General features: G+C 38.8%; 1 protein-coding gene across 4 annotated transcripts in view; it reads left to right on the forward strand.

Moving 5' to 3' along the window:
- LOC115227683 (dnaJ homolog subfamily B member 11) overlaps positions 1-16,690 on the forward strand; it is an 89,184-nt gene that overhangs the window by 67,455 nt on the left and 5,039 nt on the right. For all 4 annotated transcript variants that reach the window (XM_029798435.2, XM_029798449.2, XM_036500241.1 and 1 more), the window contains one exon: positions 7,844-7,955. In XM_029798435.2, the coding sequence (XP_029654295.1) occupies positions 7,844-7,955 (112 nt within the window). The remainder of the gene's footprint in view (positions 1-7,843; positions 7,956-16,690) is intronic.

A 16,690-nucleotide genomic window follows, 5' to 3' on the forward strand; every position in this document is an offset into this window, starting at 1 on the left:
CAGTAGGAAGGCAGACAAATCACAAACGCCTTCAGGTAGATGGCCCTGCTCGATCTGTAGAAAAGGTGTAGGTAGAAACTCTATAAGATGCACCAAGTGTAAGCTATGGACACATAAGAGGTGCAGCAATGTCAAAGGAAGGCTAACTAGGAAGATGGTTTTTGTATGTGGCAGATGCTCAGGAACAATAAACACTGAAAATGCTCTGAGACCAACTTCTGTCACTTTCCAGGGAGAAAAACTAGAAATAGTTGATAGCTTCTGTTACCTAGGTGACCAAGTCAGCAGCGGGGGCGGGTGTGCTGAAAGTGTAACTGCTAGAGTAAGAATAGCTTGGGCAAAGTTCAGAGAGCTCTTACCTCTGCTGGTTACAAAAGGCCTCTCGCTCAGAGTAAAAGGCAGACTGTATGACGCATGTGTACGAACAGCCATGCTACATGGCAGTGAAACATGGGCCGTGACTGCTGAGGATATGCGTAAGCTCGCAAGAAATGAAGCCAGTATGCTCCGATGGATGTGTAATGTCAGTGTTCATACTCGACATAGTGTAAGTACCTTGAGAGAAAAGCTAGACCTAAGAAGCATCAGATGTGGTGTGCAAGAGAGACGTTTGCGTTGGTATGGTCATGTGGCGAGAATGGATGAAGATAGTTGTGTGAAAAAGTGCCACACCCTAGCGGTTGTGGGAACCTGTGGAAGAGGCAGACCCAGGAAAACCTGGGTCGAGGTGGTGAAGCACGACCTTCGAACTTTAGGTCTCACTGAGGAGGTGACTAGAGACCGAGACCTATGGAAGTATGTTGTGCGTGAGAAGACTCGGCAGGACTAGTGAGACCATTACCCGTGGCATCTCTACCGGGGATGTAGCCAGTCGACTTAAGCATGCCTTTCCTTCTTGGGACACAAAACTCCACTTGTGAAGACCCGTTGAGGCAAGTGGAAATCGAAATCAAAATCAAATCAAATCAGAAATCAGAACCAAAATTGAAGTCGATCAACATCAATGGAAATTGCAGCTGCGATACCAGTGCCGGTGACACATAAGCATACCATCTGATAGTGTCCGTGGCCAGCGCCGTCCCGACTGGCCTCCGTGCCGGTGGCACGTAAAAAGCACCATCCGATCGTGGCCGTTGCCAGCCTCGCCTGGCCCCCGTGCCGGTGGCACGTAAAATGCACCACCTGACCGTGTCCGTTCCCAGCGCCGCCCCTACTGGCCTCCGTGCCGGTGGCACATAAAAAGCACCATCCGAACGTGGCCATTGCCAGCCTTGCCTGGCCCCCGTGCCGGTGGCATGTAAAAAGCACCATCCGTCCGTGGCCGTCTGCCAGCCTCGTCTGGCACCTGTGCAGGTGGCATGTAAAAAGCTCCCACTACACTCACGGAGTGGTTGGCGTTAGGAACACTGCCAGATCAGACTGGGCCTGGTGCAGCCTTCAGGCTTCCCAGACCCCAGTTGAACTGTCCAACCCATGCTATCATGGAAAGCGGATGCTAAATGATGATGATGATGATATATATACACATAATATATGATTTTGATTTTGATTTGATTTTGATTTTTCCAGTTTCAGCTTATGAGCTGTGGCCATGCTGGGGCACCGCCATTTGGTGTTGCTACTTGGTTTCACTTCATGAAGGCTTTCTAGCAACTGCTATTTGGTGCATGAGAGAGTTCGATGCAGCTGCCCTCATCTGCCCCTCCTGCCGTGAAGTTGGTTCATCTGGGACACCTGACAGGAAGAGATCCAGCTTCATTTTAAAGACATCTGTATCCACCCCATGCAGGTCTCTCAGGTTCTTCGGGAGGATATTGAAGAGCTGTGGGCCTCGGAAGCCCAGGCTATCACAGAATCTTGTCCTACATCTTGATGGCAAGTTTGGAGTCCTAGGCACCACACAGTGGCGCCCAGTTCTGGCATTTGCGTAACTCTCGATGCCAAAGTTCAGGACACTTCCCTCCAGGATCTTCCAGATGTATATTACGGCATATCTTTCCCGCCTACGCTCCAGGGAATATAATTTTAATTTCCTGAGTCTTTCCCAGTAGCTTACATTCTGCATAAAGGCTATCTTCTTCGTGTAGCTACGTTGGATCGCCTCGAGCTCTGTGATCAACTTGACACTGGATGGTGACTATAACTGAGAGCAGTAGTCAAAGTGGCTTAGGACAAGTGTCCTCCAGAGGACCATCATGGTTTCTTGTTCTCTTGTTCTAAAGGTTCTGAGGATCCATCCGGCCAGTCGTCTACATTTCATTGCCAATTTAGCAACATGTACACGAAAGGTCGCGTCATCACTCATGTAAATACCTAGGTCACGCACTGATTGTGCCTCTGGGATTGCTATTCCTCCGGGTCCAGTGTATTCATTGGGTATTGCATTTAGTTTTGCATGCTGATAGTATAGAGCTTGAAACTTTTCAGCATTGAACTGCATGCTATTCTTTTCGGCCCACTTGTATATTTTGTCTAGCTCACATTGCAGGTGTTTAGTGTCCTCAGGGTTCTGTATTGCCTGTGAAACTTTTGTATCATCTGCATAACTTGTGATCGTGGCTCTCTGCGTGGCTGAGGGCATGTCTGAGAGGGCCATTATGAACAGTAGTGGTCCCAGAACAGTGCCCTGCGGAACACCGCTCACTATTTGCGTGTTAATGGAAGTGGCCACTACCACCTGATTTCTATCTTTCAGAAAGTCATGAAGCCATTCTCCCAGTTTTCCAACTATGTTGAGATCACGCAGTTTGTGACATATCATTCCATGATCGACTTTATCAAAGGCCTTTGCAAAGTCGAGATATATCACTTCCACATTTGAGTGGTTGAGCAGCCGTTTCAGCACCCAGTCATAGTGTTGTAGGAGCTGAGTTAAACAGCTTCTCCCTGGTCGGAAACCATGTTGGGTGTCGGGCAGCAAGTCATTTTCTTCAAGGAAGGTGATCAGCTTCCTTCTGACTATTCGTTCCATGACCTTGCTGATGTGTGAGGTCAGAGAGATAGGTCTATAGTTCTTGGCTTCCGCTCTGCTACCTCCTTTATGAATGGGGCATATTTTACCTTCCTTCAGTCTAAAACTCAAGAACTACCCAGCCAATCTTTTGGATTGGTTTGGTATTATGTGTCCAAAGTGAATATTGTTTCACTTTTATTCTTTCACTTTTACTTCTAATGTGATAACATGACATTCAAGGTATATGAAAATACACATTTACCGTTCAATTACCAGTTAATAATTATTACAGCAGTTACAAGGTATTTACAGTTACATATTTACCCTTAAATTAACATTTAATACGTGTGTTTAATATATATATATATATATGCATACATACATATATATTAAGAAATTTATAATAATTATTGTGGCATTTATCGTTGAATTAATTTTTTTTCGTTTCTATTAAAACAGTATAACATTTTATAGAAATAATCTTTCTATAGTCAAATATAGTACAGGACATTTTAGACAATGACAATGTCACATTTTGTATATGAGTGTATGAATGTGTATGAGTCTGTCAGTGTGTGTGTCTTTCTGCATTTGATGACAACATCACATTTTGTATATGAGTGTCTATGTGTCTGTGAGTGTATGAGTGTGGTGTATGTGTCTGAGTGTGTGTGTGTTTCTGCATTAGGGATGTTATTCAACACACATCTACACATACATATACATGTGACATTTGACATGCATGAATGTATGTCTGTATGTGCCACTCTCACTATATAGTATTACACCCCACAACTGTCAATATGCAATTTTTTTTCATTTCTATTAAAACAATATAGCATTTCATAGGCATAATCTTTCTATAGTCAATTATATAGTACAGGACATTTTATGTGAGTGTGTTTGTGTGTTCGATACATATGAGATATAAAGGACGTTTTATACCACAACGATGACATCACATTTTCTATATGAATGTGTATATGTCTGAGTGTGCGCGTTTGCATGTTTGTTACACACAGTATTAAACACACACATTTACACATACATATACATATTTGACGAGAATGACTGTAGGTGAAACTCTTGACAAAAAACTATTAGGTGGCATGTCCAAGATGTATAAAAATGCACATCTATTGTTCAATTACCAGTTCATAATTAGTGAAGCAGTTGCAAGTTATTTACAATTTGCTTATATTTGGTTAATTTACACTGCATACAAAACTACATACAACTGCTTACAAAAATAAAGATTAATGTATATTTTTTTTTTATGTTCATAATTTTTTGATTACAATATTGAAAAAAAATATGCCACCAAAGAAAAAAACTTAATTTCTCTAGAAACACCTATTAACAAAGATGATTGCAGAAAACCCAAGACGAGAGTTTCAAAAGATAAGGGACATGAGACTTTCTCAAGATCAGCAAAGGCATGCTGCAGCACGTCGGATGAAGTCTCAAAATAGAAGGGAGATGAGACTTTCTCAAGATCAACAAAGGCATGCTTCCACATGTCTGATGGAGTCTTAAGAGAGACTTAATGCTGAATCATTAAAACCACATTTAGCATGCCAAATTACACAGAGGTCCAATAGAATAGCTCTCAGAAACAGACAGCATACAAATTTATTCTTCACAACTCCAGGAACTACTTTCAGATATGATCTATCCCATTCTTATAAGAATCATAATTCTGTCCAAATTAGTGTGCTAAACTCAAATCGTCATTTCTGCAAGGCTTTAAAATTTACTCCACAAATGTTTTGCCATCAATGCTGCACTTTCCCATATCACCTGTTTCAACATAACTATAATATATATATACAAACTATCCCATTTTAATCCCAAGCAATGCCAAAATGCCAAGTATCTCAGCTAGTAGATATATATATATATATATATATATATATATATATATATATATATATATATTTATATACATATACATATATATATGTGTGTGTGTGTATGTATAATCTACACATATATGTTCATATATATATGTGTGTGTGTGTGTATGTATAATCTACACATATATGTTCATATATATATATGTGTGTGTGCGTATCATATACACATACACCCATATGTTCTTGTGTGTATGTATATAATATACATATACACACATATGTCCTTATCTGTGTATATGCATATACTTTGGTATTAATGTCTGTATAAACACAGCATGGAACCTTTTATTTAGAACTCAGTGATTCATTTCACTGCAAAGCTCATCACAAATATGGATTCATGTTAATATACACATAATTATATGAAGTAGATGCAGAGGTTTTAATATCCACAAAGTGTATATATATATATACATATATATATATATATATCATCATCATCATCGTTTATGATGATATATATATATTATACACACACACACACATATATATATATAGATATATATATATATATTCTTCTGTTCTTTTATTCCTTTATTTGTTTCAGTCATTTGACTGTGGCTATGCTGGAGCACCGCCTTTAATCGAGCAAATCAACCCCAGGACTTATTCTTTGTAAGCCTAGTACTTATTCTATCGGTCGCTTTTGCCGAACCGTTAAGTTACGGGGACATAAACTCACCAGCATCATTTGTCAAGTGATGATGGAAGAAAAAAAACACACACACACACACATATACAACAGGCTTTTTTCAGTTTCCATCTACCAAATCCACTCACAAGGCTTTGGTCAGCCCGAGGATATAGTAGAAAACACTTGCCCAAGGTGCCATAGAATGGGACTGAACCAAGAACCATGTGGCTGGAAAGCAAGCTACTTACCACACAGCCAATAAAAACAAGATGATTTCTTTAACAAACCACTTCCTCAGAGGAGGTATGTTATTTTTTGTTGAACTGGTTGGTTATAGAAACAGCTGTAAGAAAGATGTCTTGAATAAACCTTACTTGTTTTACACTGAATATTTAATCATTATATGCACGCACACACACACGCGCGCGCGCACACACACACACACACACTCATCTAACCCATGCAAGCATGGAAAAGTAGGCATTAAGAATTATAATAATGACCATGATGATATTTATGTATGTGTTTATTGTATGTGTAAATATGTTAGACTCCATATTTTCTTTTGTACTGTGAAAGAGAAAGCTGTGAAGGGAATTTGTGTTTAGCTGAATTCATATATGCCGTTGGTTGACATTGAACCCAGAACAAAGAGATATTTATCTTCTACAATAATTTTATACCTAGAAACCATTACACAAGATGCTAAGTTGCCTGCCTAATATTTTCTAGTAATATTTTTTTGCGTTAATTCTTTTTTGTTATATAATTAAGTATCACTAGTACTTAATTATTTAACAATAACACATTTTGAATTAAACTCTGTGAAATTTCACTTCATACAACAGCCCAGGATTGTATGAGGTGGGTACCCAAAAGAAACTGGAATTTTGCAATATTATTTTATTCACTTGGTTTTACATGTTTACACTCTTATCACCTTCAAAGTATTCTCCATCCAAAGTGATGCATCAGTCTGGGCACACTTTCCACTAGTCAAAGCAGTACTGGAACTCTTGTGAAGTGATGCTTTTTAATGCCTCTGTCATTTTTTTCTTCACCTCTTCAACACCTGCAAATTCCATAGCTTTTGTCACCAGTGATGACCATCAAAAAATACCCAGATCAGCTTCCAGCTGTTCTTTCAGTTCATGACTGCTTTTGATCTTCCATGAGCAAGCAAGGCACAAATTTTTTGCTGCAACTCTTTTCATTCGCAATTCCTTGCTCAAAATTTATTGCTAGGAACTCCAGGACACACCAGTTATATCAACAAGTTCATCAATTGTTCGGTGACAGTCCAAGATCAGTTCATGAATTTTCATTTGTTCTGAGCAAGGTTGATCTTCAAGCAACAAGTGACCATTCCTAAAGTGTGGAAACCACTCATAAACTTGTGCTTTGTTCATGGAGCATCCTTATAAGCTGTTTGAAGCATGACAACAGTTTTGGCTGCCGTTTTCGCCAGCAGAAAACAGAATTTCACAGAAGTACTCTGTTCCTTCATTTCAGCCATTGCAAAAATCAGGGGAGAAGCATTACAAAACAAAGATGCACCACATGGCAGTATGACTTTATGCAACCAGTCAGCATTATGATGCCTGGGGGTTGTATCAAGTGGCTTCTAGCAGCAGTAGCCTAAACTACAACAGGTTTGTCCCATGGAAAATGTTTCCAGTTACTTTTGGGTACCCCCTCGTATTACTCCACCTGATTATCTTCACATAAGAAGAACATGTAAATAATTTCAGAACTAATTCTCCTGTTTTGTTATTGATTACTGGATAAGCTGGGTGGATAAATCTGCAAAGAGTGTGAGAGGTAAGTGGTAGATGGTTAGTGATAGGGGTAGAGGGGAATGTGTGGTGGCATGGCCAATGGTAAAGATAGGTTTGGGTGGGGGAAGCTATAAAATAGAAGTGACACAGGCCTATTATGCATATAGACATAAGCATAAGTCTTTTGTTGTGACAATTAAGTCTTCCCAAGCATAATAAATTGGCAGTCATTAGTCCTTTGTTGTCTCCTCATTGAGTTTCAACATCCTGAAATTGGCTTTTACTATCTTATCCCGCATCTTCCTGGGTTCCCTCTTCCACAAGTTCAAGCCACATTTAACCCTCAGCACTTTTTTTATATAACTATCCTCTTCCCTATGCCTCAGATGACATGGGGATTCATATAATCAACTAAAACCATTGAAGTCAGTATAATTGCAGTCAAACAACTAAGTCAGATAAGTATATATATATATTTAAATTTGTTCATCCATTTTAATACTTTTTGTTTGTATAGTTGCATTATACAATTTATCTCATTAACCAACATTGATTATTTCAGACATCCTGTATTTGAAAGACGAGGTGATGATCTTTATACCAATGTAACAATAAGTTTAACAGATGCTTTACTAGGATTTGAAATGGATATCAGCCATTTAGATGGTCATAAAGTAAGTTGTTAGTATTTGTTTACATTTGATTAACCAGTGTGGAATGCATATTGTCCAATTTAACAAGATTTGAGAATCATACTTGTAATGGAACTGGTTAATTCTTTACACTGTTTGGGTGCAACCAAGTTCCTTTCTTTTTGTTTCTCGAAACTACCAGTCAGGAACAAAACGCAACTTTAAAAATATATATGATTCTTTATTCTCTTATTTACAAATGAAGCACATTGGTATATTGGTATCCACTTGGTTCAATATAGCAAGGCTGAATTTTAACATTTGTAAGATTCTTACAACAAATTCAGCAGCAACAGAGCAGGTCAAATTCTAAGTGTCTGGGACAGGAGAATGGCTGATCACACGTTTAATACGTCCTTTCGCTTCAATAGCCGTGTCTCAAGTCAACAACACTAAACAAGGAACGCGATAGAATTTTCTTCCCCAGTCTCTTGCACATGTGCATGAGGGAACTTCCTTAGGCCTTTCCAGAAGGTTCCAGCCCCGCACACGCACACTGAAGAATGACGTTGTGTGTGCGCACACTGGAAAATGACGTCACTACAAAGGCTCCCCTTCGAGTGCGGAAGCATGAAACAAAATTCCTTGTAGTGGCTTCAGAAAATAAGGTGGTTACCAAATCACCAAAATGGCACACAATATGACAAATCAAAACAAAATTTACAATATAAATAAGAATGCACCAAAAGGAAAAACAAAATACTCAAATGAACAAAGTTCAATAAGTATCATAACTGTCACTGGGAAAACAATTGAGAATGTCAAATATAAATAGTCTTTGAATGTTTCTTTGGCCAGTGAACCGTTCTGCCTGACCTCGTAACATAAGGTTTGTTCGAGGCAGGCTGTGACGACGAAGGTGATGTTGCCGATGTTGGTGTTGATAAAGGTGCATGTGTAAATGGTGGTGTTGTCAAAGGTGCATGTGTAAATAGTGGTGTTGTCAAAGGTGCATGTGTAAATAGTGGTGTTGTCAAAGGTGCATGTGAAGGTTCAACGATGGTTGTAGCAGCGGTGTCATCAAAAGATGTTGACACCTCAAAATATGCCCTTTTAAGACGATCTACGGAGACGGTCTCCGAACGACCATTAATGTCAAGTTTGAATACTTTCGGCATGCGGGAAATCACACGAAAAGGTCCTTTATAAGGAGAAACAAGAGGTCCTTTGACAGAATCATCATAAACAAAAACATGTGTCCAAGAATCAAGATCTGATGGCACATTAGAAGGAGGATTTTGGTGTCGGGGACCCATAGGAGGAAGGGCAGAAAAATATCTGCGTAGTTGAGCAACATAAGACTCTAAATTAAGAGACTGTGACTTGTCTGGCACCAACATCGTACCAGGCAATACCAGTGTGGTACCATACAAGAGCTCGGCAAAAGAAAAACCAAGGTCTGCTTTAATTGCAGGCTGACATCCAAGCAGGACGATAGGGAGAAAGTCAGTCCACGACTGTGGATTCGGCGAGGCACGCAACGCGGCCTTAAGTTGCCTGTTGAAACGCTCCACCATCCCATTAGAAGCGGGATGGTAACTAGTGGTGCATATATGATGCATCCCCAGGATTCGTGATAACTCAGGAAATAAAACCGCTTCGAATTGTCAACCACAATCTGTGGTTAAACTGGACGGTACACCATACCTAGAAATCCAATTAGACACGAAAGCTTTCGCAACAGTTTCAGCAGAAATGTCTGCTATAGGAATAGCTTCCGGCCAATGTGAGAAACGATCGATACAAGTTAAAATATATGAGAACCCGCGACTCACAGGCCATGGTCCAACCAAATCAAGGTGGACATGGCGAAAACGGGCCTCAGGAGAAGAAAACTGTCCAAGTGGAGCACGAACGTGTCTATGGACTTTAGCACTCTGGCACCTCAAACAAGAGCGTGCCCAAGAGGTAATCGATCGTCGCATATTGGGCCAGAAGAACTGAGCAGTAACAAGCTTTACTGTGGCAGAGATACCCGGATGTGACAATGAATGAAGAGCATCAAAAACAGAACATTGATGTTTCTCAGGTACTAACGGCCTGGGTGAACCGGTGGAGACATCACAAAGAATAGAGCCTTCTGCTGAAGGGAGCGGACGGTAGGCAAATTTACAATTGATAAACTTGGGCGAAGTTAAATCCAACTCCTCTAAAGGTGGTTGATCCTGCGAAATAGCAGTTAAGTCAATTGCTGCAGGAGAGGAAAAGGAATTGACAGGGAGTCTAGAGAGAGCATCAGCTGGGACGTTCTCCTTCCCTGGCACATGTCGAATGTCACTTGTAAACTGAGAAATATAGTTCAGGTGACGGAAAGCACGAGGGGAGAGTTTGTCCGTTTTAGAAGACAGTGCAAACATAAGGGGCTTGTGATCAGTATAAATCACAAATTCTCGTCCCTCGAGCTGGTGCTGAAAATGTTGAACTGACAGATAGATTGCTTGTAACTCTCGATCAAAAGTACTATATCTGCGTTCAGCAGGCTTTAGCTGGCAAGAAAAGAAAGCCAAAGGTTTAGTTTCACCATCTACAGCGTGCTGCAAGACAGCGCCAACTGCAGAATCTGATGCGTCCACAGATAAAGTAAGTGGAGCATCAGGAGCCAGATGTGCTAGAACAGGAACTGAAGCTAGTTCCTTTTTAACTAACTCAAAGGCAGACAGTGCTTCAGCTGAAAGAGTAAGACGGGCGTTCTTTTTAGAATTGCCCTTTAGCATCTGCATTAAAAGAAACAACTTGTCTGCACACCGGTTTATGAAGCGCCAATAGAAATTAACTATACCCAAAAAATGGTGAAGTTGACGCAAAGAAGAAGGTGGTGCGATGCGCTGAATTGCATCGACTTTAGACGAGAGAGGTTTGATTCCATTCGAATCAATACAATGACCGAGAAATTCAAGAGATGATTGCCCAAAAACACACTTGTCTGGATTAATGCGAACACCATAGTCGCGAAGATGCTGAAAAGGCTGAGACAAGTGCTGGAGATGATTTTCATGCATATCACTTGCGATGAGGATATCATCGACATAAGCGAAAACAAAATCAAGTCCACGAACAACTTCATCTATAAAACGTTGGAACGTACTAGTGGTGTTCCGCAAACCAAAACTCATGTATAGAAATTCGAAACAACCAAAAGGAGTGGTAATTGCCATTTTAGGAACATCATCTGGGTTGACCGGTATTTGATGCTAAGCACATATGAGGTCAACCTTATAAAAAATGGTACAGCCATGAAGATTCGCTGAAAAGTCATTAAGATTCCTAATTGGATATCTGTCCGGAATCGTCACAGAATTTAGACACCGATAATCTCCCACCAGGCGAAAATCTGTATCCCCTTTTCGAACTAAATGAAGGGTTGATGCCCATGGACTGGTGGATGGGCGTATCAGACCAAGCTGGAGCATATGCTCAAACTCAGCCCTAGCCGTTTTAAGATGGTCAGGTGCAAGATGCCGTGGGCGCGAAAAAACTGGCGGCCCAGTAGTTGTAATGAAATGGAGTATCAAGTGTACGGGTTTGCCATTTTAAAAGTAATATCAAGTAGCTCTGGAAAAGAAGCCAAAAGAGAATGAAAGACATCTCCAGATGTAGCAACAAAAAATGTCGGGCTAAGAGCTGAATCGGTAGATTCTCTGGTCAGTGTGGAGAGTGTAGTCGAACTGTCGACTAGCCTCTGACGTCTGACATCTACCAATAGATCAAAGTTATTTAGAAAATCCGCACCTAAAATAGGATGCAGAATGTCAGCAATGACAAAAACCCACTGAAAATCTCGACGAAGATTTATGTCAAGGCGTAAAGAGATCTGACCGAATGTGGCTATTGGTGACGAGTCAATAGCGTGCAAGGTAACATTAGATCGTTTTGGCCTGTCAGTTGTGAGACGCAGAGGCCAAATGCTGCAACAAGAACCAGTGTCCTAGATCCTTAACGAAAAATGCACGATAACTAGAAAACGATGTGGAGGAAGTTGACGTGCTCAACTCCTCCGAAGCTAGTTTAAATCTTTATAGGTGCATGGCTTTATGCACTTATGTGCTTTCTCTCCAAATTTGGAGTGATACCAACACAGTCCGGACTTTGATTGTGTGGAATGAGATGGTGAATGGCCACGACTACACGATCTTGAAAATCGCTTGCCATCGCGACACATCGCGTCCATCCTTTTGGTGAGACTTTCTATTTGTTTAGAAAGTCCATCAATTAAGTTTGCAGAAGTTTCCGAGCAGACACAAGCAGCATGTGAAGATGGTCGCACTGCAAATTCAACCATCTTATCCACCATGGTCGCTATTTGGTCCACAGTATTGGACTCTATAGCAGTTGACAAAACAGTTTGTATGTAGGCGGGCAACCTTGCAAAAAAAATTTTCCGAAGCAGAGGATCGTCTGCAGATTTACCGCTCAACTCTCTTAAACGTCTCAGAAATTCAGAAGGAGTCCTATCTCCCAACTGTTCATCCGCCATCAATTCATTGAAGCGACTTTCCTCGCTTCTAGTATTTCTTTTCTCCACTTCTAATTTAACAGACGCATAAGTGGCATCTGGAGAAGGATCCGTAATAAGATCTCTGGCAGTAGTTGCAAGTTGAGGAGGCATACAACTATAAAGAATTTGCAACTGCTGCTCAGAAGAAACACTATGTGCACAAAAATATGCCTCTAGTTGTGCAAACCAAAGTGTGGCATCACCTGTGAAAATGGGTAATGATGCCAAAGACATGTTCTTTTTTTAAATTTAACTAGATGACTCTGTCAAAGGAAAGGGAAATGACAACAAAAAGTTGAACTGACACAAATGTAAAAAAAAACAGAAAGAAATAGAAATTAAACAAGACCAGCAAGTGAACCAATAAATTTTTTTTATGTGTAAATTTTACCAAAAAAAATGTGTTTTTTCTTTTTCTTTTTGTACTGTATGCACAGAGAATAAAAATTCTCTTTTTTTTTTTCCCCAACCTTCGTCGCGTCTGAAACAAAATTTTTCTTTTTGTTAATTTTTTTTTTATGAAGTTAGAGTTATTTTACCAGTTCATAGTAAAGTACATAATAGTAGTTCGTTCTGTAACAGGATGTTGGGATCACAAGTGCAGATGCCGGTTGAACACATGTCGTGTAGCAATTGTGGCTTCAATGTTGTTGCAGGTTACATTGGTACAGAAGATCTCGCAGGTAGTGCTGTGCTGTTAACCTCAGTGAAAATCACAACAGCGTAAAAGCTAAAACTGAGTGAGTGCTTTGTACGTATTAGTGTTGCTGGAGATGAAGGCGACGGAGATGGAGACGACGTGAAGTTGAAGGACAGCGATGGTGATTGCGACGGCAGAGAAAGGCGTTGTTGGTGGAAACGTCCTGCGTCGCTGGTGTATGTTGAGGCGAAGATATCGACGTCAGAAAAACTGGATTCACAACTCTGATTCGGTATAAACTAGATTTTATTTAAGTGTTCTATAGTCTATGATCAGAACTCGGGGTCACCACTGTAATGGAACTGGTTAATTCTTTACACTGTTCGGGTGCAACCAATTTCCTTTCTTTTTGTTTCTTGAAACTACCAGTCAGGAACAAAATGCAACTTTAAAAATATATATGATTCTTTATTCTCTTATTTACAAATGAAGCACATTGGTATATTGGTATCCACTTGGTTCAATATAGCAAGGCTGAATTTTAACATTTGTAAGATTCTTACAACAAATTCAGCAGCAACAGAGCAGGTCAAATTCTAAGCGTCTGGGACAGGAGAATGGCTGATCACACGTTTAATACGTCCTTTCGCTTCAATAGCCGTGTCTCAAGTCAACGACGCTAAACAAGGAACGCGATAGAATTTTCTTCCCCAGTCTCTTGCGCATGTTCATGAGGGAACTTCCTTAGGCCTTTCCAGAAGGTTCCAGCCCCGCACACGCACACTGAAGAATGACGTTCTGCACACGCACACTGAAGAATGACGTTGCGTGTGCGCACACTGGAAAATGACGTCACTACATACTTATTTAGCAAGTCAATAGTAAGGTTGTAAAAATGCATTGAAACTTTTGATATTTGATAACAGAGAGAAGTATTAAAGGATAAATGAGTAGGAAATATATCAGTTTTTCTATGTTTTTAAATTTTAAATGGCTAAAAAAGATTAGGGTTTTATATATAGTTAGAAGTGATCAATCATAAACTTAAAGGCATAAAATATACCACTGAAAAATATATACATATTTCTCTCTTCCTCTCTCTCTTGTTCATACGTAAATGCCTGTGTATATTTGTGTATGCCTATGATTTTAAACTGTAGTTTTCACTGAAGATAATACATTTGACTAAATTTCAGTGGTATTTGATATTTGGATAGGAAAAAATTCTATTAATTTCATATCAAAAAATTAGAACCATTTTCTTAAGCAATAATTTCCATTTTGATATTAAACAATAGCAGTTTCATATAATCCATTCTTTTACTTGAACATTTTTAACATCACTACCTGATATACAGTGGTTGTCCTGAAAGTAATACCTAAGTGACCATAACTTCTTCACTAACTGGCATGAATCATTCCACTTATGGTATAGTAACTCTTTGCATTCTTTTTCATTGTAGAAGGGGTGTTGACTGTTTGACATCCACTAAAAATTACAGATAATGCTATTGACAAGAACTATGTGCACAGATGGATGAAGTTTAAAGACATGGAAACTATTATTGAAGACGAATTATGCAGTGGGGAACCATTAACTGCAGCCACTGATATAAATTAGCAACAAGTGAATGAATTGATTTGTGCAAACAGCTGTGTCATAATCTGTGAGCTTGCTGCACAACTGGGCTCTTTTCACAATGCATTACAGATGGTGAAAGACTTTGGTCATTGGCAAGTGCATGCAAAGTGGATACCTTGACAGTTGACACCTGATTTGGAAGAGAAGTATGGAAATGTGCTCTGATCTACTGGAAGTATTTGAAGTTAATGAAAATACATTTTTCTTTTTGACTGGGAATGAAACATAGGTGTATCTTTATGATCCAAAAATAAAGTGTCAGTCCATGGAATGGTATCAGACCTCCTCTCCAAGATCTAAGACATTCAAGAGCCAGTGACCAGCATGGAAAAGATAAGGTATTCTGTGGAATGTGAAGGGAATCATTACCCTTGATTTTCTAGAATGTGTCTCTATCATGAACAACAAGTAGTACATTAAGACACTTGAAAGCTTTGAAAAGCCATTAGGAAAAAAGACCAAACAAGTATCTGAAACAATCCAAATTTATCATAATAATACATATAACCACACATGTTTCATGACAAATTTGGCTGGTCATTGGCCCTTTACCTATCATACAGCTCGGGTGTGGCACTTTGACTTTCACCTTTTCAGTCCAATAAAAGAGACAGTCTTTGGTTTGATGACACAAACAAGGTAAAAGTGGCTGTGAAGAAATGAGTACAACAGTGTTCACCTGTATTCAAAAAAGTTTTGGAAGTTGAGTTCAGTGATGGCACAAATGCATCACTTGCAATGGAGACTATGTTGAGAAGTACCTTTCTATAGAGGATGAGTTACTCTACCAACATGTGCAATTTGAAATATTATTGTCAATTTATAAAAAAAGTTATGCCCACTTTTGCATCATTTTTAGGACAACTCCTGTATTAAAAGAAAATACAAACTTTCCATAAAAGGTTGCTTTTGTTGTAGCTTAATTAGCTAAGTGTGTGGAGTTATACTCAAAACCTACAACTCCAATGCATCGATTCTGATTCCAACTCCTCTATTTATAATTAGAATAATTAAATATTTTTTTTATTAATTGAAAGTACACAACACATGAGAATGTAACTCATGAGGTTACTTTTTAAGATTCTAAAGTTTAGGCTTACAGGCTATAAAAGAATTGTTTGAATATAGAATTTAAGTGAATGTAACATAAAGTATTGTATTAAATGAAAAGTATATCCCTACAAAATTTATTAAAGAAACACTGTATCTGTAGAGTAAGGATTAAACCAAAAGTTCAAATTTAAAATGTTCTAACATTTTGTTTGTTTCTGCCAGAACTTCATTCTCTTAAATCTGATTTGATTACTTTCAGTGCAGAAAACAGTTGAATTGATATTTGTGAAAAGGAAAATTTTTATTCATTATATTACAATTTACATTTAGTTGAAGTCAGTACATTTTGCAGATATCAACTCCAATCCAATAAATACTTTCAACTCCTATTTCATGACTCTGAATCCAACCACATCATTGGTTATCTGTAAGCAATATAGGAAAAGATGTAAAATGTTTCAACTTACATTATTCAATTAAATAACCTAAATATTAACCCATGTGTATTGTTAGTCAATATTTAAGTTAAAGTATGTGTTGAATGAGGAATTTATTGTAAATGCTAAACTATATCTATGATTTAATACTTTATCATTTTGAATGTATTTCAACACATGAAAACTTAAAGCACATTTCTTGTTTTGCTTGTGTTAACCAATAGCCTGTTGATTTCAATTTAACTCAATAGGAAATTGCTCAAAGTATTTTAGTTAAAAAGAAACAGTAGAGATTATGAACTTCTTAGAACCAATTATTTTGTGAAATAATTAGCTTTCATGTAAAATGACCATAAAATGATAATCCCCATTGGTTATTTCTTTTAGAATTTAAATTGACAAAATCTTTGGTGGGGCTGAGGGAACAGTTGACAAGAAAGAACAAATGCT

This window comes from Octopus sinensis, linkage group LG2 (assembly GCF_006345805.1).
Source record: "Octopus sinensis linkage group LG2, ASM634580v1, whole genome shotgun sequence".
Taxonomy (NCBI): Eukaryota; Metazoa; Mollusca; class Cephalopoda; order Octopoda; family Octopodidae; genus Octopus; species Octopus sinensis.